The 23,781-nt window shown below is 37.9% G+C and overlaps 1 protein-coding gene across 6 annotated transcripts in view; it reads left to right on the top strand.

Moving 5' to 3' along the window:
• ITPR2 (inositol 1,4,5-trisphosphate receptor type 2) overlaps positions 1 to 23,781 on the top strand; it is a 263,254-nt gene that overhangs the window by 111,019 nt on the left and 128,454 nt on the right. For all 6 annotated transcript variants that reach the window (XM_090146695.1, XM_031597173.2, XM_090146688.1 and 3 more), the window contains 8 exons: positions 1,741 to 1,830; positions 1,970 to 2,095; positions 3,422 to 3,544; positions 5,036 to 5,236; positions 10,384 to 10,635; positions 12,227 to 12,352; positions 17,559 to 17,687; positions 18,274 to 18,394. In XM_090146695.1, the coding sequence (XP_090002821.1) occupies positions 1,741 to 1,830; positions 1,970 to 2,095; positions 3,422 to 3,544; positions 5,036 to 5,236; positions 10,384 to 10,635; positions 12,227 to 12,352; positions 17,559 to 17,687; positions 18,274 to 18,394 (1,168 nt within the window). The remainder of the gene's footprint in view (positions 1 to 1,740; positions 1,831 to 1,969; positions 2,096 to 3,421; positions 3,545 to 5,035; positions 5,237 to 10,383; positions 10,636 to 12,226; positions 12,353 to 17,558; positions 17,688 to 18,273; positions 18,395 to 23,781) is intronic.

Here is a 23,781-nt window from a genome sequence, read left to right as displayed (position 1 = left end):
TTGGTTTGTTTGTTTGTTTGTTTTACATGCAATCACATGACTCCAGAAACAGAAGTTTTGAGAGTGGCCCTGTTCTTCTAAATGAGGTATTCAGAGTTCTCTGCAACAGAACAATAAACCTTACAGTTATGCAGGATCATCTTGATAGAAGTGGAATTCAGAACTATAGGAGAGTGTTTGGAGTTAAGTCAGACATAAATTAGGTATCACTATAGCTATAGTATTAGGAATGCTGAAACTAATCTTATGTAACTGAGCCTTACTTAGGAAAAGCAAATAAAGACTCTGCTTGGTTGTCTCTAGTTAAGGTAGACTGTGGACTAGTGTGGACTATGAAAAGTGTGTTTTTGTTGTCTTCTCACTTGAAGATGCTTTGATGATGTAGCACCAGAAACACAACTCTGGGAAGGAGAAGTATGCAGTCTCAGTAGAAGGACATATAGGTGGAAGTGGAATACAGTGCAATGGAACTTAAAGAATTTCTCAACTTCACAACTTCAGGTTCCAAGTGGTATAAACTTTCTGCACTCTCAAGTGCTTAGTATTTCCTTGCTTTCCTATTCTGGTCCTTGGTAGTTTGCTTTGGTTGTGGAAATGTTTAAATCCCATATCCTAAAAGTGGGGAGAAATACTCAGGGAGAACCTTTCTCAGTGCAAGCTCTACAACTTCCCATCCCTTATGGAAAAGCGTGACAGAGAATGTCTATCATGGGGCATAACAAGGCAAGATATGCAGCTGAGTGTCTGTGGTATCCCAGTGGTGTGATTAACTCTTGATAACTACATCTGTGGAATACTCTTATGGGTTCAATAAACAGGTTTTTATTTTGTTAGGAGGTAGGGATAGATTCTGCAGTTTAATGCTGATCAGCATTTCCAGATAAGATGTATAGTTCACATGGATTATAAAACTACTTTGATTGAGGAAGAAGTCTGATAAAAGGAACAGGTAGATTAATCTTGGTTAACCCACAGTCCCAGAACAGGAGAGAGTGGTTAATTATAGCAAAGAGCCTGAAATATCTTCCAAAGTATTGATTCAAAGAGGCAGAGAGAAGGCAGCATGCATACTAACAAACCTAAACAAATAAAAATCCAGTGTTGTCGCATAGATCAACATGACCATGCTTGAACAGCAGTGCTGACACTATTATAAACGGCTTTCATGGCCAAGTGGTTCAGCTAGCTGTTCTTGCCCTGCTGGAAATTAAGACCAGATGGAATTTATAGAACTTCTAATATTCACAATCAGCTAAGAAAGTTCAGAGAGAGTTTTCAGGTACCATAAACATTTCGATTGGTGTGCATGTCTGTTTTAGCCCAATTCTATTTCCTAAAGCACTAGGAAAATTTGAAGACAAAATTAAACTTGGAAATGTGCTACTGGTAAGGTCTTTGTTCTCATAGTACCTGAGTTTTTAGTTGATTTTTCCCTGTATCTGGTCAATGTTTTGAGGGTATGCTCTCTTTTAGGAGGATCACAAGCATGAGGACATAGAATAATTGTCTCAAGTCATGTTGGAAATTTGAAATGAGGGAAGGATATGAATGTGAATCTTTTAAATCACTGGACAGTAACATATGGATGGTTACTGAAGGGTTGTCTTCCTTATTGTCTACGTTGTCTGTTCTCCATGAGGTGCTATAATGCTGTTTCTTCACTTGTTGTTGCCTCGCATAAATAGTTAATATTGAGGAAAATGCAGTAGATCTATTCTTGTTATATGTTCTTTGTTACAGGAGCCAAATATTTTGAGTCCAATACAGGATGGAACCAAAAAACCCCAGATAGACAGCAATAAAAGCAATAACTACAACATTGTTAAAGAGGTTGGTGCATCTGTCAAGAAACTCGTTTGAAATATTTGTGCAATAAATTGATTTAGTAATTATTTTAAAATATTCTATTTATGTTTTTATTTAATATTTTATTTCCCTTTTGCCTACATATTTGTTTATTTGTTTACAGATTTTGGTTCGACTCAGCAAACTTTGTGTTCAGAACAAAAAGTGTCGAAATCAGCAGCAGCGATTGCTGAAGAATATGGGTGCCCACTTGGTAGTCTTGGATCTTCTGCAGATACCCTATGAAAAGGTTAGTCTGATAATATTGATGGTAAAGGACATGAACTCAATAAAAGGAAGGTCTCAAAAGATCCACGAATCAATTTGAAAAATTCTTCATGCTAAATTCTGTGAACTGTGCTACAAACGTAAAATAATGATGGATTTCTTTCCGTTGATACTAATGAGATCAGGATTAAGTTTAAGAAGGTAAGACTGTCTACACACTGTTTTATTAGGAGTTAATGTAGACTGCTTTAGGTTCCTGTATATCACTGTGCTGTCATCCCATTCCTAAAATGTGTAAGCTTTAGAATTGCAGACACACTGTACATTCATAAGTGATGATTCAGGGGAGCTCTTGGCAAAATGTTTAAATTCCTCTGTTAGGTCCTGATATGAATGCTATTGTACATATGTATGATGGACAAACAAGCTTTCAGGGACCAATTCTGAAATCATTTCAATGTTTCTGTGATGGCCAGCCTCTAACGTAGGTCCACTTGTAGGTTTTCTGTAAAATAATGTGATTTGTATTGATTCAGTGGCTGTGAGCATATAAGTGAATGATTTAGATGAGCTTTTAAATAGAGTATCTTTTTAGATTTTACATGAAGCACTGAAAGGAGATAAAACCTCTAGGCTGCATTTTCCTGACTATAATACATAAATATTATGATAGAGACAGTGGATTCAATATAATAATTAGTGCTTGTTCATACAGGTGGTTCATCATAGTTTGAGTATTATATGAGAGAAATATAAAATCTGAATGAGTCTAGACATATATATTTGTGTAGGTTATTTGTTTAATCACTAATGTGATTGACACAGACATGCATGCATATTTTATGTATAACTATATAACAGCCAAAGGTTTTCAGAAGTTGGGATCATTACAGACTAGTGAGTGCTTTTGAATATCAAACCACTTACCACTTTTTTTTTAAACTAGGAAATGATAAACCTGCACTAGGAAACCATGCTTTGAGTTCAATATCTTTAATGTCTTGCAATTATTACAACAACAAAAAAAAAACGCAGTTCCTCCAGAAATTTGTAAAAGAATGGTAGCTGCAGACTAAGCCATGAGACCTGAGGCTGAGAAAACTGGATGGAAAGAATTAGAAATTTTAGTGCTTGTGCTGTTACCTGTGTCTCCCTATGGTCAAGTAGCTTCACAGTAAGGTACAGTGTTAATGGATTCTAAAGGAAACTGGATAAGTTGCTTTTTCCAGAGGGAGAAATTCCTACCCTATATAGGCTCAGGTTTGTTCCATCTTGAATTCATATAGTGCAGATATATAATGTGTGTTTAGGTATGTCCAGCTGAAGCATTCTTCAATTCTTTCTCCAGAGTGATGAAAAGATGAATGAAGTTATGAATCTAGCCCATACTTTTCTTCAGAATTTCTGCCGAGGAAATCCTCAGAATCAAGTTCTCCTCCATAAAAATCTCAATTTATTCCTAACTCCGGGGGTAAGTATGTCATGTTAAACAAAATATAGAATCAGTGAAAAATGACAGTGCTAAGTAAATAATTTTATTAAATTATGCCTTCTCTACTTCCTCTTTTCTTTCCTATCTTTTCTCCTTTATCATTGCGCTTTAAGTCATTGCTTTTATGTTGCTGTTTTTAAAGTATAAAACAGTGTTACCTATGGGATTTACTGGTAATATCTATTAACATGGATGGTATCATCACATCTTGTGTAGCCTGACTATGATAATTCATGAGGATGAGTTAAAACTCATTCATCCTTACTCACTGACATCTGGACTGTAAGTCAGGGGAGAAAATGCTGTGATCATGCTTTCATGAGGCTTGTATGATAACAAAACCTGACATGTTTTTGTCAATGGTGATTCCATTTGATTCAACTAATATAATTTTTTTCCTTTATTAATCACTGTGTTTGAATTAAACCTCTTTGTCACAGTCCAACTCTTTATATATGTCTGTGCTTACAACTATGATATATAAAATGACACCTCTTTCAGTGGCAGAACAGCTGAGCATAATATGGTTTTTTTGTGAATATTAGTACAGTAGACCTCTGACCTCTCTACATTACTGAAGGAAGTGTTTATTTGTTTATGAACTTAGTGAAGGGTGCAGGCTTTTCCGTGGGGGGCACTGGATCTCAGATTTCATCGTATCCAACATTCACATTAAGTTCAAGTACCAAGTATGGAGCCTATTTGCTCTTACACATTTTTTCTTTTGAAGCTGATCTTCCAGTCAGCTCAGTTACTGTGCTTTTGTTCATATTGTGGCACAATCATCCTTTCAAATAATGCCAAACATAAAAGTGTGCTCCAGGAGCATACTTGACTTTGGAGGAGAAGTTGGAAGGAGAAGCTCCCAGAATGTATACAGTCTGGGTACTGGGTTCTTAGCAGTATCTCTTTCTTAATAGCTTAATAGATCTGCTCCTGTTGAAGAATTCTATTCACTGATAGAAAAATAACCTTAAGGTCCCTCTGTAATTAATGTGGAAAGAGGTACCCTGTCAGAGAGGGATTGGGCTATGTAAACATTGATTCATGTGCTAGAAATGCCTTCTTCTCTCAACCATAGAGGGTGCCAGAAGTAGGTAAGCAAATTTCTGGAAGATCTCTATGCCAAGTTTAGTGATGAATAGTATCGATGTGGTCTCAGTTGTCTTGAATACCAAAGTCCCTATGGAGTGCTCTGGCAGTGTACAGTGTGTTATGAGTGTGTCTTCACCTTTCACACGAGCATAGATTTTGTTAATGTCTACTTTAGGACCATTTTGTAGTCCTAGGAAAAGGTAGAGAAATGCCATCATAAAATCCAGAAATTGAAGTAACCTTAAGGTTACTTGTTAATCTCTGGGCTGGCGGGCACAGGATTCTTCCAGTCATCATTTACTGGTGTGCCTTTCCTAGACTACAGTCTTGTGACTCTTTCAATCTCAAAATAAATCTGCTGTTTTTATTTCTTAGCTTCTGGAAGCTGAAACCATGCGGCATATCTTCATGAATAATTACCTTCTTTGTAATGAAATTAGTGAGAGAGTGGTACAGCACTTTGTACACTGCATTGAGACCCACGGCCGTCATGTGGAATACCTGCGTTTCCTGCAGACCATTGTAAAAGCAGATGGCAAATATGTGAAAAAATGCCAGGACATGGTAATGACAGAGGTAAGTTAATGGTTTGTATGTTAGTTGTTCACATGTTTTTAACACACTAGTGTTCTGAGATTGCTTTCTCCACTCTTATTACCAATAGGATACAATGGCATTGTAGCTTTAGAATTTTAAATAGTATCGTAAGTAATATTTTAGCAATTTAGTCTTTCAGGGAATTTAGTCTAATTTTATAGGGCCATCTGTGTAGATACTAGAAAGAAATCATGGGTGTTATCATATTGATAACAATATGTCTGTATGTAAAAGATGTAACATGTAAATCTGAGTAACGTAAACCTTCATTTTCCCGTGGTGTACTTCAGGATCCCATGTACAAATCCATCTTGCATATTCTGGTATGGTTTTTCCCCCTTGTATGCTCTTATCCTAATGGATTTATCAAAGTAGTTTTGTAGATTACTTCTTAAACTATGTAACCATGTAAAGACCCTTCCTCCTACTTTCTGCTTTTGTTTGCAGTGCTGTAATTCTGGAGCATTTCTGCTAGAGTTTGTAGAGCTACCCTAACTAGATAAACGTGGAGTTTGACCTGGTAAATTCCACGTTGTAGTTTGTGGATGTGTCTTTATGCCAATGATACAAACAAAATACTTAATTGACTTCTCTGCAAGTAGAATTACATGTATAGTGTGCATGATAAATGAGGTCTTTGACTTGCAGGCACTCATGCATTTAACTGTAATTATTTTAAAAGCTCAGTGAGTTAGTGGGTAAAATAGAATATGGTCAAAAGCCCAGGTAAGATCATAGTAACAAACATTTTTCTTTACTTTCAAAGTTCATTTGCGTTTTCAGAGTGCATCTTCAGAAAGAAAACAGAAATAAGCTTTAGTTGTGGTATGAATAGAACTAAAAGCTGAAGAAATTTAATTCCACAGCAACAAAGAAAAAAAAACTTCTGAGAAAATAAAGCTTTGGCTTACATGGATAACCTTTAATGAAATCCACCTCAACCTTTTCAATTTGACTGAAGTGTTTTAAAATGTAATCTCAATTACAAGCCTTTGATTTACATAATTCAAATTGTTCTTGTGCCTTAGTGCTTTTAGATATTTCCCCATTTACCTTAGCTTCTTATGGATTTTTACTTTCTGATCAAACGCAGTTTTGAGACTTTCCTCAATTTAAATGCATTTTGTTACCGATATGTAAGAGCAGAAACATAAATTGTTTTATTGCATTTTCAAATTGACTGCATGATGAAAAATGAAATGAACTTGGGTATGACATTTAATCATGTTTTTGCAAGAATGTGCTATGGGAAACACTCTTATTTTTACTGACGAGAGTAAAATCACAGAATCACAGAATGGTAGGAGTTGGAAGGGACCTCTGGAGATCAAGACCAAGCCCCAACTGAAGCAGGTTCCCTACAGTAGTTTACACAGGAAAACGTCCAGGCAGGTGCTAAATATATCCAGAGAAGGAGATTACACAACCCTTCTGGGCAGCCTGTTCCAGTGCTCTGTCACCCTCACAGTAAACAAGTTCTTCCTCATGTTTGTATGGGACTTCCTGTGTTGCAGTTTTTGTCATTTACCCCTTGTTCTGTTGCTACACACCACAGAAAAGAGCCTGGCCTCATCCATTTGACTTCTCCAACTCAAATGTTTGTGAACAGTGATGAGATCTCCCCTCCATCTTTTCTTCTTCATCCTGAACTGTCCTAGGTCTCTCAGCCTTTCCTCAGAAGGGAGATGCTCCAAGCTCCTAATAATCTTTATGTCCTCCCACTAGACTCTCTCCAGGATATCCCTTTCTTTTTTGAACTGAGGATCCCAGACCTTTACACAGTTTTTCAGATGTGGCCTGACCAGGGCAGAGTAGAGAGGGAGGATCACCTCCCTTGACTTGCTGGCCTATTTTTAATGAACCCCAGGATCCCATTGGCCTTCTTGGCCACAAGGGCACACTGCTGGCTCATGGCCAACCTGTTGTCCACCACAACAATCAGATCCTTCTCTGCAGAGCTCCATTTCAGAAGATCATTATGATTTGTTAGAAAAGAATAGCAATAGTGAAATTTGAGTGGTGCGTGAATGGCATTGCAGCGTAATAAACAGCGTAGCCTAATGGTTGAAACTGAGATGAATCCAGGACTATTTGTAGGCAAACAGTTGAGATGTACTTTGTGACCTTAAACAAGCAGTGTAACTTTTCTGTGCCTCCAGGTGGGGCGTGTAAACAATTTACCACAAGACAAAATAGAGTGAATATGCAAGATGCCTGCAACTACTCCTGTGTTTTCTTTTTCCCCTGAGAATTATACCTTATTCCTGTTTAGTGGAAGTAAGGGATAAACTAATCATATTTACATGTTTTAGCACATGCACGCAGATCATTGGAAAGAGTACTTTTCAACGTAAGATACACTGAACATTCCCAGTCTGGCTCATTCACGTGTTCTCATATCTTGGTCCCTATGTCCACAGATTGCTACTGAACTTTAACTACCCGAGATGTCCCTTAGGGCACTTTTTATCCTTACAAGCATGCTTTGAGGTTCCTGGAACAAAAAGTGTCTGCCAGTGCAAAGATTATTACAAAAGGGAAAGCAGAGTATACTTGTGAACCAAATCAATGTGGTAGCAGAATTTTCTATTATCGTAGTGTTTCAGAATGATACCTTGCAGCGGGGTGACCTCATTGCAGCCTTTCACTACATAAAGGGAGCCTACAAACAGGAGGGGAATCAACTCTTTGAAAGGGTAGATAACTGTAGGACGAGGGGAACCGGTTTTAAGTTGAGGGAGGGGAGATTTAGGTTGGATGTCAGGGGGAAATTCTTTACAGAGAGAGTGGTGAGGTACTGGAACAGGCTGCCCAGAGAGGTTGTGGATGCCCCATCCCTGGAGGTGTTCAAGGCCAGATTGGATGGGGCCCTGGGCAGCCTGGTCTAGTATTAGGTGGGATGGTTGGTGGCCCTGCGTGTGGCAGGGGGGTTGGAGATTCATGATCCTTGAGGTCCCTTCCAACCCTGACAATTCTGTGATTCTGTGATCAGCAACTCCTTTGATACTGTCCACCATTCATTATACTTTAATAGAATTCTTAACTCCTTTAAAATATACTTTTGTGGAAGAAAATGTGTTTTTACTACTTTGATTTGTTTTGTTTGTTTGTTTTTGCCCACCATCATTAAGTTCACTGAACTCAGTAAGAACTTCACCTGGTTAGTGCCAGATATGCTTCTCTTCCTTTTCTGTTTTTAGTGAAATCATATTCTCTGTACGGGTCAGTGGATTTCCTTTGCAAGTCACAATTAAAAATAGATAAGTTGGGGAAATATACTAATATCTTCTTGCCTTGCATTTACTTTGTCCCCTTAGCTCTTCCCGTGCTTATGCAATATTATCTGCTTTGATTTGTGGTTCATCATAGTCAGTATGTAGCTAACTTGACATACAGAATCACTTTTCACGATCCAGTACCTTGTGGTATTTCTTCCTCATTCATCAGTGATAGGTACATAAAAGGACAAGGGATCCTTTTGACTTGCCCTTTTATCAGCAATACTGGAACAGATGTGTGTGCATTTGATGTAAGATTGAAAAAAAGGATCTTGTCATTCATCTTTGCAAAACATTCATAAGAGGAAAATAATTATGGGACTGTATTGGTCAACCTAATGGGAAATGACAGAGTACATACCTTCTCGGAGGGCTAGGTATGGATTTTTTTATAATTTTGTGTTTGAAGTGTCTTAAGAGTGTAGTATTCCAGATATCAGCATTAAAAATGTCAACTTTCCAACAATTTAAATACTCTCATTTTCCTTATTGTCCTTTTTGTCATTGAGAGTAGTGAAATGTATGACTTCTGAAATGCCATATTGTCTCATTCTTCCCTTCCAAGCATTTGTCCTTCTAAATGTTTCCTCTGTTCAGTGTCCAGAAAATATCTATTTTGAAAAGTCTGAGTGGAAACATTTTAAAATCCAAAGAATAAAAAGGAGGAATAGGAAATGAAGGAGTAACTGAATTCACAGTTCAATCTACACAATTATCAAAGAAAAAATAATCAAGCAGAGAGGAAATCACAGTTTGAAACACTGGAAAAATGTAATGAAATTTTTTCTGAATTTTGTTACTTTTCAGCTCCTCAGGGAGATTAGCTTTCATTCCTTCTCTTGCTGCTTTTCTATTTTTTTACAGCTCCACCAGCCTTTACTTCTACCCTTGAATTCAGTAAGCTATGATTTCATGTCACATGCAGACTATGTCATATGCCTTATTCACAAAATACACATGGCTGTTGTGCTTCCAAGTTGCATTCTGCACTAAAAAGGGTTTATGGGAACTTATTTTCACTTCCATTAAGAGTGAACTATGCTTGAAAGGAACGTGATGAAGAGAAGACAGGTCTGCTGTCTTGTCCAAACTCACAGAGCGGCACTGGCAGTAGGCATATTCTACATATGTGTTTGGGGGAGATGTTCAAAACCATATCAGAACATGAGATCTGCTGAGGTGGAGCTGCCAGCATCCATCTCTGCTCTGGATCCTCTTGAGATGAGCAATGTACTTGTAGTAAATTCAAATATTTTTCACATACACCAGTTCGCTGTTAAGTGAAAGTGCTGGAATGACAGTGACAGTGTCAAGACCCGTCTGCCAGATTTCCACAGGTTAGGAAGACTTGTCCTTTGTTTCAGATGCTGAGCAGGGGTGCAGAGTTTAGGTAAATTCTGTGTGAGCCACAGACTTTTTATGTAAGGTGGTACATAAGATTAATATCTCTGTACCTCAAGTACCTATCTGTACAATAGGGAAAATAATGCATCGTGGCCTTACAATAGGATATAAGAGTAATTAATTAACTTCAGACACTGAGATGGTGGGAATAACAAGGATAGCCTAATGTGTTAAGTAAACAGAGAGCTACATAGAGATTAAACTTCAAGTTCACTTTCATGAGCTCATTCCTTGGTGAGTTATTCCAGATTTACACTTATGTAGATAAGAGCAGTTTACCTTGGCCATTGTTTTGACACGTACGTTTGATAAGCATCAGCCTAATTTTTTGTTTTTGGGGGGGCTTTCTAGCTAGAGAATCGTTGTGTACTTAAAGGTAGAGCAAAATAATTAAGAAAATGATTGCAGTGCAGGGTTTTTAAAGTGTTGTGGTATCTTTTTCAGCTGATAAATGGGGGTGAAGATGTGCTGATATTCTACAATGATAGAGCATCATTTCCAGTTTTACTCCAAATGATGTGTTCAGAGCGAGATCGAGCAGACGAGAGCGGACCCTTAGCGTATCACATCACTCTAGTGGAATTGCTAGCAGCTTGTACAGAAGGAAAGAATGTCTATACAGAGATCAAGTGCAATTCACTCCTGCCACTGGATGATATAGTGAGAGTGGTGACCCATGATGACTGCATACCTGAGGTAAGACTCACCGACTGATGAAGCAGAATTACAATTTTTAGAAACACAGAAATATTTTGCTGTTTCTAATATCCTGAAAAGTTGAGTATTTACGCAGAAAAGATGCTGGAAACAGGTGTTGCTTGTGGAGGTAAATAAATGAGAAAGGATTGATAATATTTTTTTAAACAAAAAACTGTCCCTTTTGCTGCCTGTTGTTAATCAGATTTTTGGATCAGGAGAATTTTTTGTTGTTGTTTTCCTGGATTTGTCCAGCTACTGTTAGAATTTAGTCCTCTGATAAACTTCTGGCTGTTAGTGGCAAAGAGTGAGCTAAGTGATTTGTCAGGCTAATCTTTTTCCTCTGCTTTGAACTGTTGAAAATTCTAGAGTAACATTCTATCCATGTTGAAGTCACTGGGAGTTTGGGGTGAAGTCTTGTTTTATTAAATTCAATTCCAGTCTGGCAAATAACCCTTTTTCTTTGCAAATAGAGGCCTAATTCTGCAGACCAGTCATGGCTAAGTAGAACTGTAGTACTTTGGCCTGATGAGAATGGAAATGCTTGCACCAAATTTGATGTGATCAAAATAAGTCTTCTTACAGTCTATGTGGGACCTTGTTCTGGCCCTGCATATTGGTCAGAAAGATTTTTATAGGTTGTCTGTTGGAGGCATGGGTTTCGTATCCATGTACTCTAGGCCTCACTGAAGTATCTAATTCCTCTGTCCCATATGAAAATCACCTTGTGATCAACTGATTCTTTTCTTATAAAGTAGAATGTTTGCTTTGCTCAAATGGTTCCTCCGAACATGGACGTTAACAGCTGCTAATTAAAAAAGCCCAAACAAATGAAACGTAAAAGTCTGTCACACCTAAGAGTTTTCTGCTGACCTCTTTAAACTGCGACCATCTCTTCTCCTTTGACCATGACAAAGTCTGTATTTAATACATACATTTCAGTCACTGGATATCCATTTTTACGATGTGCTGGCGCAGGTTTTTAATACAGGACAGGAGTGAAAATGCAGTTATCTTCTTAAGTCCTGCACTGCTGTGGCAGTAGTCACAGTGCTGCAGAAGCTTTCTCCTCCATTTAGGTCTGAGTTGTACCTACTCTGAATATTAGCGCTGCGTAGGACTGTCAGAAAATAGGGATTGCAGTCTCATCTGTTAAACACCTTTTTTGGTATTTGGCAGGCCTGTCACAAGGCATCAGCCCGCAAGGATCAGCTGATTAATACATGAGCGTCTTCCATTTTGACAGTTCCTGCTCTTTGAGCTAGGCCCTTGTAGTCTGAATGTCATTTTAATATCAGTTATTAACTATTAAATTAATAATTTTATTATTGCTTTGTGGGGGAATTGGTATTAGAGTTTTGCAGAACATCTCTATTTTTCTTAACGTGGTCCATCAGTAAGTACATTAGTGTATCTGTTGCTATGCTTATCTGTTAAATCTTTAGAACCATATATACAGTATTACTCTTATTGGCATTTCTTAAAATTGGAAGGATGATCTTATTCATTCAGTATTCTTACATACAGAAAATATGTATGTTAATGGCTTCTGTTCTGTTTCATATTGTTTCTGTGTTTGCTCATCCTGCAGGTGAAAATTGCCTATGTTAATTTTGTTAACCACTGTTACGTGGACACTGAGGTGGAAATGAAAGAAATCTATGCCAGTAACCACATTTGGAAGTTATTTGAGAACTTCCTTGTTGATATGGCAAGGGTAAGTTTCATGAGGTATTATATATTGCAGTATAGTCAGGGGTGACAACTGAACTTCATGTGAATTTCATTTATTTTATCCACTGCTTTTTCAAAGTTGAATATAAATATATTTTTAACAGATCATCATTTCTATTTTATTTTATTTATCATCATTTAACCTGCTAATTGCTCATAGTCTTCTTTGTCTAGGAGGGCACCTTGGAACCCATGTCCCTTTCTCTTTACTTCCAGAAAAATAAATTGGATGCCTGGGTTTGATACACAAGAAATAGGGTTGAAAACATTCTGTCATTCTATTGGGAGTGTGCATTACTTGTCATTATGGTGGTAATTAAAACAAACAAACAAACAGCCACATCTGTAATCTCCTAGGTTTACTCTCTTAGTACAGAGAGGATCAAGGAAAATAAATTCTTTGTCTCCTGTTTCTTCTTTAATTTGACCTTGGCCTTTTTTTTTTTTTTTTGGTCTTTTATTCTGCTGTCACTACATTCTCAGTGCTGCAAAAGGCAGGTGTACAGCTCTACTTTTTCAGAATACTAATCAGTGTATAAATGATCAGCTTGAAGGTGATGGGACATAGTTGGTAGAGTAGGCATTCAATTCTCTAGAATCACAGCATCATAGAATATCCAAAGTCCAACTCCAGGCTCCACACAGGACTACACAAAAATCAGACCATATATCTGAGAGCATTGTCCAGACACTTTTTGAACTCTAGCCAGCTTGGTGCTGTGAGCACTGCCCTGGAGAGCCTTTTCCAGTGCCCAGCACCCTCTGGTAAAGAGCCTTTTCCTGATATCCAACCTGACCCTTCCCTGTTACAGCTCCATGCTGTTGCCTTGGGTTCCATCAGTGGTCACCAGATAGAGTTGCATCAAGTTTCAAGTCGTAAGTGATATTAAACTTCCCTCTCCTGATACTTTGGAAGAAATAAAACTGGGAAGCTCATGACTTCCAGAAAGATAGCATGCCATAGAGGAACCAGGAGGAGAATTTAGTGTGACATAATGAGTACAGCTTGCAATACCTATCCTTTTTCTAGCAAGTCGTATTTCTTGTAAGATCCTGATATTGATATCTGTTAAAGGAGTTGCTCTTTCTCAAGAAACACAGGTGTTTATTTTTTTATGCTGGTGGCCAGTGTTTGACTGCTGGACAGTATTTTGGAAGTGCTATAGAGCATGTTGTCATAGTGCATGCCTATCCTTTCCCTGTCTGTGGTCCATTACATTTCATAATCCATCAGGTTCTCACTCCTTGCATCTTTCTTTTTGTTGAAATTAGAGAAGAAAAGGAAAAAGAATCTCAATTCAGTCCTGCAGCAAACATTTACACCAGAGTAATAGTGTGCCACAAAATCGTTTCTTTGAAACCTATTGGGAGAAAATACCATACTCATAGTCACAATGATTTATGGCCAAAGGAAGAATGAGTGCTGAGATTTGCACTGTGTGATAGGCACAGGGCCTGTTCATTTTTCTGTGAAACGGAAAACTTATAAGTGTCTTTATTTTTTGCCTTTTTTTGGACACAGATTAACACAGGAATATTTGTGTTCTTTTTTTGATGGTAGCTGTTTTCAGCAGTAATGAGACCTCTACAAATTCAGTTTTCTTGCTGTTTGCCTTGTCTCTTGGCTGAAAAGCCCTTCTGGACATACCCACTTCATTTGCAAATTAAGATCAGGAACATTCTTGGAGGGCAATTCTGTTTTTTAACCTTGCTGCTTTTCCCCCAAGAAGTATTTTCTCTTGCTTAAATCCTTTTCTGAGTTGCCCTTTCCTGATATATCATGGTACTGACCTTCTGACGAGACTCCCCTCCCCAACTATTTGATATGATCAGTTTTCCTTGCCCGTTGGCTTAAAGCAGATACAGCAGAGAGGGGACTCTGTCCACTGTTCACTTTGTAAGCCTGGAGACATGCTGCCATGTGATCTGGAATTATTCTGATGCTGGTGAGCCTTGAGCTTGTTTTCACATATTTTGCTAATAGGACAAATTTGGCTCCAGGTCTTCAGAGGTGAATATTGAGTGTTTTATTAATGCTATATTTTGTGTGTGTGCTTTTTTCTCCAAATGGCAAAATGCAGTTTTATTTTGCTCTCCTACAAAGTCCTTAGGGCAAGTGCCTAATTAGCCCTTTTTATTAAGGTTATCAGTGAAAAGAAGTAAAAGAACATATCCAAAGTGCTCTGGCATGTTCTGCTCTTCTGCCAGGCCCCATGGGTAGCTGTATCTTCTATGTTATTGAGTGTATTTGGTTTTCTGGGTCCCAGGCAGAGCCTGTGAGTTATAAATACATCAGCTTTATGTAGCTATCAGGACGGTTAGAATGCTGTCAGCTTCATGAAAGATGTTACAATACCTTTCAAAGCATTTAGAAAAAGAGCCCTTTGATCCTTTGTGTTGCAGTGAGCTAAAAGAGATGCTTTTGCGTGGGGGAAGGGGAAATGCTTTCCTTTTAGCTGCTACAAATGGCTGTCAGTGGGTGAGTTTGTGAGCTTTGAGTCTGAGTCTGTCATTAGAGAGCACTAAGGTGAAAGATGGAGAGTGTTATCCTCAGGTTGAATTCCTTCAACCTGAAAAAAGAAGTAAGAAAAAAAGAAAACATTTTTTTTGTCTGTTGCTAGACCAAAGAAGGAAATATTTAGTCCTCAACTGTCATTCTTTTTCAACACTGTGATACCTTGCAAAACAGGCAGTCGGCAGATGTGTGTATTAAATTCCATTTGCCAAAAGCAATTGCTCTTTCAAAGACACCTTTTTCTGCTGTTTCTGCCAACCTACTTTCTCCCGTGTATGACTGAGAGCGCATCACAGAGCAGGTGGGAGCAGCTCCAGGAAAGGCTTCCCTTTCCCACAGGTGGCTCGTTCTGTAAGTCAGCAGCTGTATTCTGAGCAGGATTAAAAACAGAGCTGAGATCTGACAGCTGTGAAGTCATCGTGACTTTCTCCTGCAGAATTTTTGAAATATTATTCATGTGAGTTTTGGTCCCAAAGTCTCTTAAGAGGTTTTTAAACACCGCTTCCTCAATCTTCATCTCCATTTCATGCATTTCAGGTTTCTTCTTCCACAGAGAAACATCTTTCAGTCCCCAGAAGGGCAGAGGGATAAGAGCAGATGAGAGGATTTCCAAAGTCCTTCTGAGATGGGAATTTTTCAGACCTGTGTCGAAGCAGAGTGGTATCCCCACATATGGCTCTGCCATGCTTATTCACTTTTAGACAAGTGAAGGGAAAGCTTAACAGCATTTTGGAATTTAGGTTTGGTCATTTCTAAATTCGCCATGCTAGTGCTGCACAGCTCACTGTCTTCCATTGGGATAACAAATACTCAGCCTCAGAGCTACTGGTTCCAGTCAGAACTGCCATGCGGATTAATTAAAAGCAGAAGAACATCATGAAGTTTTCAGTTCTGTGATATTTTATTTTTTTTTCCCCAATTAAGTTTTGATTATATATCTCAATATTATCCTTCCATGAGGACCACAGAAGAGGAGCTGTGATGCTCTTCCCAAACTGGAGGGCTGAAATGTTTGCTGTTCCATTTTAGCCACTGTTGGTTCTCTGACCAAAACCTTTCCTTTCCTGAGGTGATAAGATTGCACTATGTGGAGACATGACTTGTTTTTCTGACGCATTTCAGAAAAACAGACAAGCAAAGCTCCCCCAGGTGCCTAATTCTTGTAGCTCTCAAGTTACCTTTGGTTATTTCTCTGCCTGCCATATGACACTGCTTTTGTGTTCCCGTGAGCCGTATCTTGCACTGCACATGGGTGCTTTTAGATGTCACATCAGTAACCTTCCTTAAAGTGCTGCTGGTGAAATTGCTGTCTTGTGGTGTCCAAGTGTCACAGCGTAATTAGAGGGCGTATTTGCCCTGTGTGAGATTCAGGTGCTGTGTATTATGTCTCTAGTTCTGCCACCCACTTTTCTCCGTGACCTTAAACAATTCACTCAGCTTCTCTGGACTTCTGTTCCCCATCCATAAGGTGATGTAATGATAACTAGTGTGCAGATTCATGATTTTGTTTTAAAAGCTCAGATAGTTTGAAGGTTACCCCAGAAGTCTATAAACAAAATAAATTCTGTTCTTGCATAGATTCTCTAGAACGTTGCAGATGTCTGTGGCTTGCATTGGTGAAAAAGAATAATTTTGCCTTTCATTTATTTTTAAACCTAACTAGAACTGTTTATTTGAAGGCTAATGAAGAGGTAGGATGAGTATGATCTGTATGCCGTGTTTGTCCAGTCTTGCCTTTCTCACCCTGACTTGCTTTATGTGGACTCCTTTTAGGATTCCTTTTAGTACAGTTTGGACTGACATATGCAAAGTAAAAATAACTCTGTATAGATGTTCACAAATGTTGAGGGGGAAAAAAAAAAAAGAGAAGAAATACTGAAGCATGTATGTACCATGCCAGTAATGTTTTCCTTTCTTTAAACTTGACATCTTTATGCAGCAACAAACTTTTAATACTGTGCCAAAGAGTGTCTTTAGGAACCACTTCTACAAATCTGCCCATATCCTCCTACAATTTAATCATCTTTCTGCGCTCCAAAATTGTCCCAGTGATATCCATTCTCTTCTTTCGTTGTTTTTATCCTGTCTTCTCTATTTTCCTCATGTGGCTTTCTTAATTAATGTTGTCTGCTTAAAATCTGGAAGGCTGTATTGTCTATGCTATTTTCTTCTCTTTCCCTCTTTTTACACATTTGTTTTTTGCATATGAGCTTCACCCTTGCCACTCATTCGTGTTGAATGTGGCAAGAAGATAAACATTACCTGAAATCTCTCTAACCTAATGTGTTTTTTCAGTCTGTCTCTAAAACCTCTCCCAGCTTACCTCCACAATAGAAGGGAATGTTCGTTTTCTTCTTGAATCTGTGTAAATATGTAGGTGATATGCAGTGTGCTGATTTAGGGGGATCTTTTTTTTCATGGAAAGAACAGACAGACAACCAGAAAGATTTAGTTCAGAAGAGAATGAGATTTAAAATACAGTGTGGACCTTTGAGAAGGGAGATAAGCTGTAACAAACACATCTCTAACTTGTAAGATAGTTATCTCTGATAGATTTTCCATAAAATCTATACTAAGAATAAATATTATTACATGGGTTGTAACAAATACTAAGCCACATAGTTTGCTTACTTAAAAGTTCTAAATCTCATTGTTTCCTCCTTCTATCCTGTAGGTTTGTAACACAACCACAGATCGTAAACACGCAGACACATCTCTGGAGAAATATGTCACTGAGCCTGTAATGAGCATTGTGAGTGGCTTCTTCAATTCTCCATTTTCAGATAACAGCACCAGCCTCCAGGTAAGAAGAAGAGAGACAGACCAATATGTAATTCAGCCCATTAATGAGATACCTTCTGCTAACGACATAGGAATCCTGTATCTTTGTATCCTTCTCTAATTTCTCTGTCCCTTCTCATGCCACTGGCTGACAGCTTAATTTCACTTCAAATCACTTACTCTTCATTTTTACTCTTTACATCTCTGACCAGCAGACAGCTCAATGCTGGCTCTTGTGGATTCACCGGATGGGCTATGTTTGCAGAATAAAGGTTTATCTAGTTGCTTATACGAAAAAAAATGCTATGTCCTATGGCACATGTACATACACCTGAGAACCATGAAGATTCCTCAGTCCTTCTGCTCTGTACCGTGCTTGATATCAGTGGTAATCTGATGGCAAATTACATGCTTTGGCCTGTGTAGTAGTGCAGAATTGGTCTGCATTCTTCCTGTCCTGAAGAGCAAAGAGAATTTAATTTAATTTAATTTAATTTAAGCGTACAAGTTAAAAAACCCACACATGAGATTTATGTTGTGTCAAACCTCAGGACAGTTGTGAGGACATTCTAAAGTATAAACTTCCATATTTGTTTTTTTGATTTTAGACACATCAACCTGTTTTTATTCAGCTACTGCAGTCTGCTTTTAGAATTTACAACTGTACCTGGCCAAACCCAACTCAGAAAGCCTCAGTGGAGTCATGTATCAAAACTTTGGCTGAAGTGGGTAGGTGCCAAATTCTACCTTCATTGTTGTTCTCTGTGTTTTAAGATCTGACTTACCTGAGATTGAATGTTTATGCTTTTGGTTTAGGTTTTTGATTACAGCACTGCATAGTTGTGATGGTAATAATTTAAGGAATCTCACTTTAAGGTTAAATTCTGCCACATTTTATAATGTTTTCAAATCTATTCCATCAAATAGGGCTGTTAGCTGAACCCGTCAGCCAGAGAAGTGGGTTTGGTAAATGAATTATATTTACTCAAGATAGTTATGGTATTAAAACACAACCAAAACTTCTGAGTATGAGAATATCTGGGCATTTCTAGTTGTGCTGTAATGTTGTAAACAGTGACACTTAGGAATTATCAGAGAATACCATCTTTTTTTTCCCCTGGGCTTGTCCCCTTAGTGAGTCTCCCTTTTTTTTTGTCCCCTCAGTGAGTCGGGGATGGAAAACAGAATTCTCTAACTCCATAGCTTCTCTGCTTTCTCTTCACCATCAGACCTATGCATTTACTGCTATTACATGCGTATTGGCTTGCACTGGCACGAAGACTTAAATCATATTTGGTCCCAAGGGCAGCAACAAGTTACATGCTTTGAAATGAATTCAAATAGTACATTAAAGTCGAAGACTTAAAACTACTTCAGGAGTGATTCCATCCTAAAATAAAAAAAACAAAACAAAACATTCTTCACCTGTATATAAACAAGACTGGTAAAAGTTCATTCGTAAGTTACATTTCTGTGAATATAATTTTAAAGTTTGCCACAAAAGGAAAAAAGATTATTCAAAATAGTTTCTGTAGAACTAAGAAAATAAGGTTCCACTCAGCATGAATTAAAGGCAGAATTGTATAGAAACTGGCTAAATGTTATAGCTGATGCAATTTTAAGTTAATAAATAATGATAAAACAAAATGAAAGGGTCCCTTAACTATCTGCATCTTCTGTGACACTGCAGTGATCAACTCTAAATTTAGATTTTGAGATAGCTTTAGAGGGGTATAATTTAAAATTTTAGTCAAAATACCTCTAACCTACCTTTTTGTCTGAGTGAGAATAGCAGTTACCTAAAGACTTAGCAACCTTCAGTTGTTTTGTTTGTTGTGCAAATGATTTAATCATGGATCTATCTGACAAGAGAACTTTGAAAACTGAAGACATTTTATTTCCTTTATCTCTTAGCTACTACAGCTCTAGCCTTTGTGTGTTTAACACTTACTTCCTTGCTCTCCTCTGGCACTTCTGGGAAGAGTCATCAGTAAATTACTTTCTTTGGGAGTCTAAGGAAAGAGGGAAGAAAGTAAGGCAGATGAGAGTTTTTGAGACCAACTACACCCTATGGATACTTCTAGACAGCTCCATCTCTACAATTCTATGGAACTATACCTTAAAAACAAATTTCATCTCAGAGAGGTCACAGAGAAGAGGGTATGTAGAGTCACCCGAGCCTAGCGCTGAAACAGCCAACCTGAATCTGTACCCATAACAGCCAGATGGGCAAAAAGTGTGAATCACCTTGATGGAAGTGGTCTACAGTGTGGGTTGGTTGGTTGGTTGGTTTGCTCGTTTGTTTGTTCGTTTTTTAAAGTATGCCTTTGTGCTGTCCAGCCTTCTTGCTTCTCTGGCTTCGTGCTCATGGGATCCCGCCCATCTCTTGGGCATTCTCAGATGTGGAAGTAGAGCTGAGCTACCACTGAAGGGCCTCACCCTGTGTCCTCCTCTGTGACTTCCATGCTACCAGCAGTGGCAGTAGGACTGGGAGCCTGTGGGTGACACTGGTGTGCCATGGGTCTGGCAGCAATGGGGCTGGCCCCTGAAAGCACATTTTAGCATGCAGTTTGTTGATTTCCTTGTCCATATTATAACTGCTTAAGGATTCGTTACTGGTACCAAAAGCGAACACTGTACAATTGTATCATAGCAAATTACCACAGTTTTTTTTATTTGGCTTCTTATTCTGTCTGTCAGTACCAAAAGGGAGTAGAAAGCAATTGTTGAAGGGGATTTCCCAAAAGAGCAAGGTAGAGGTGATGTGGAAAATGGAGTGTTTTAACAAACATGCTTCCATAAAAGTTTTGCTAGCTGGGTGAGATTTTAGCCTTATGTGATACTTAGCATTTTCAGGCATGGTGCCAAACATGGCTTGCCTTTTCTAATTGAGTAGGCCTGTTCAGCTCTACTGAAAGCTTTGGAAAAACTACCCCAGTTGGGGGTACTGAAGGCTTTTAAAATCGAGGCCCTTGTAATTATTGTGTGTACCAAGTTTCCTTGTCTACTGAGTGTTCAACCAGCACAAAATGGGGCTTTTTGAGAAGGCATAGGTTTCTTCCATAATACAAATAGGCCAACCTTTCCTTTCCTTTTTTTTTTTTCTTTTTTCTTTCTTTCTTTTTTTTTTTTTTTCTTTTTCTGGCTGTGTATTTGGACTGGGTTTGAATTTTGAAATTTTGGCTAGGCATCTGTGAGCACTCTTCTGCTTTTTTTCTTTCTTTTTCTTTTTTTTTTTTTTAACTTGAGAGTCTGACAGCTTTAATGTCAGGGCCTTCATGTTTCACAGCAGGGTTTAAAAAAAACACTCTAGAAAGATTTTGCCTAAATCAGAGAGATAGAGTACTGGACAGATTTACAGCAGAGACGAAAGACTTTTGATGGAAAATAAATGTAGTATAGAGTTGAAAGAACAAACATGATTTTCTAAATTTTTTTTTGGTAGTAGCCCTGGATTTAGAAATGAATCTCAGCAGGAGGAGAGATCATACACAGATTTCCCAAGATATCAAAGATCCATATAATAATGCACTTTTAAAAGACCCATTTTGGAGCAAGTTTAAGCAACGTACATTCTGCTCAGTGCTTACTAGTTACGTTGCTGGCAAGTAGATATAAATATTGTGTTAAGAGTTTAGAATCTGTCTTCTTATGAGCACTGTAAGAGTGTACATCTTACAGGTCAAGAAGAAGATATGTTGCAAAAGCTGATTTCTTATAACCTTGGTACTTCAACTCCATCTGACTACCAGAGAAAAACTTCATAAGCTTTTCAAGCTTCACTTGCGTATTTGTCTCCAGGCAGTTCTCTGCCTCCAGTTCAGCAGGAAGTATACAGGCTTGCTTGCATTTTTCAGCAGACCCTTCTGTGACTCCAAGGGATTTGGAACACGAAGATACCAATACACTTGAATTTTTGTTGCTTAGTAAACAGTTGCTTACACTGGCATGATTTAAAATAATTACAGAATAATATATATATATAGTAATACTTCTTATTCATGTGAATTTTTGAAGCATATAATCACTTTAACTAAATTAATACATTATAAATAAATCACTTCTGCATTTTTATGTTATCACATGGCACTGATCTTTTGCTTGAAAATACAGTCCAAAAATGAATGATCAAAATGGTTATCTTGACAGCAAGATGAAGCTACAAATGAAAATTGTTTAAAAGGTCCCTGATCCTTGTGAAAGCAAAGGAGCTAAGAAGACCAGTATTTATTTTGTTTTGAGTGAATTCATTATCAAAGGACTTTCAGTTCCTAGATCTTATAATTTTTTCAAGATTGAGGCCAGAAGGATTGTCGTTTAAATCATCTGCTATGTTTCCATATGGTAATACCAAGGAATGTCACCTGTCTTCACTACTAAAGATCTTGACTGTGTCTTAAATGGTACGGGAGCAGGTTTGTTCTTCCACAGCTGACCAGTCTTCCAGGCCCTCTGCAAAAGCTGCCTTTTGCCTCTTAGACCTTCACCCCTGAGTATGAGTTTTTGCTTTTGTTACAAGGTTGAAGCACCTCAGTGTACTGAGCTACATGTTGTGTTGTACTCTTGTTCTAGTATTTGTTAGCTTTATCCTCTGTATTTTCTGCAAATTGCATCTTCCCTTCGATGCTGCGTGCACGCAAAGGATATTTTAAGTAGCATTTGTGTGACTGCTATTACCACCAATAATGAAATAATGAAATAATTAGAATTTCCAGGTGAGTAAACAGTGGCAGATAGTAACTCATATTTTGTTAGGCTGTTTCTCTTGGCAGACCTTTTAAAAAATCTATTAGCATGCCAAATCACATTACTCATTATCAGATCATACTCTAGGATTTTGTGCTGGAAAAGCAAAAGAATCGTTCAAAACAGGAGGCAAATTTTGTCAGAATACTTTTTTGAAAGTTCAAATCTCCAACAGAGTACAGAGGACAGAGGAAGTACAGAGGAAGTACTATTGTGATAAGCAGGGGAATGGAGAACCGTGCGACAGGAGGAGGCTTTATGAGAGTTCCACATATTTTCCCTTGCAAAATAAAGACCTGTATTGTTAGTACTTAGGAAGATCAGCAGTGGCAAAGAAGAGACATGTAAGCTAAAGGACAGTGCTGATACAAAACCAATGTTGTTTAAAATATGTGAGGCTGTAAGTAACCTAAGTTACGTTTCATTGTGAGTGAGAGGCGTTCATGAGAAGTGTTCATGAAAAGAGAAAGTGGCAGCAAATGCAGCTTTGTTTTATATGGAGCTTGGTACATTTTGAAAAAAGATTAAAAAATGTGAGTTGTCTGTAATGAGGGAATAAAGGTCCGAAGGACTGGTTGAGTCCTTTCTAGTTATGTTTATTCTCCATTTTCAGCTCTCTGTTACCCCATTAAGGTTGTGCAGAACCAAAAAAATAACTTCCTGTGATGCTTCTTGACTGTACTTGTACGTGCTCTAACAACCTTTCCAATTTCCCTGTCAGATCACACAAAGGAAACATTAAAGTCTAGGATACATTTTCTTGCTTCTGTGGAATTATTGCTCTTGTTTTAATGTCCATGCTGATGAACTTCCCCTAACCAGTTTTTTAGCCTTGAAAATACTTTGCTCCTCTTCCTATTTCAGTTTTCCATTTTATAAAAGCTAGACCTTCACTTTCAGTTTTTAGTTCAAATAAGATAATTATCCTGTTGTTACTTTTTTGACAGCAAGAAGAGTACATTTCAGAAGAAACACATATTTTATTCTATTTTAACTGTTTGTGTTTCCCTAATTGCAAGAAAAATTCAATGATGATCTTTTTACAGACTGATAAATATTTTAATGTAGATTTTCTGCTGGAAAAAAAAAAACATCTGAGTGAAGGGTGCAAGACTGGCAGGCTTGTGTCTTGTCTACACAAAGCTTTTATTTTCCTTAAAAAGTCATGCTGTTGCTAGCATTAGTGTCTCTCCATCCAAATGCATTTGTTAAGCAGTCAGTAAATGATTAAGGAGCTGCTGGGACTGATTTATGGAGCCAAATTAATTGAACTAAATATGCATATATCTGTTAAGTGACAACTGGGGAAGATGGCAGAACATGAGATAGCTGTCTGCAAGTACAAGAGGGGTATAAAATGCAAGGAGAGT

The sequence above is a fragment of the Phasianus colchicus genome, chromosome 1 (assembly GCF_987193195.1).
Source record: "Phasianus colchicus chromosome 1, bPhaCol1.hap1.1, whole genome shotgun sequence".
Classification (NCBI taxonomy): domain Eukaryota; kingdom Metazoa; phylum Chordata; class Aves; order Galliformes; family Phasianidae; genus Phasianus; species Phasianus colchicus.
This window is presented reverse-complemented; position numbering and strand designations above follow the sequence as displayed.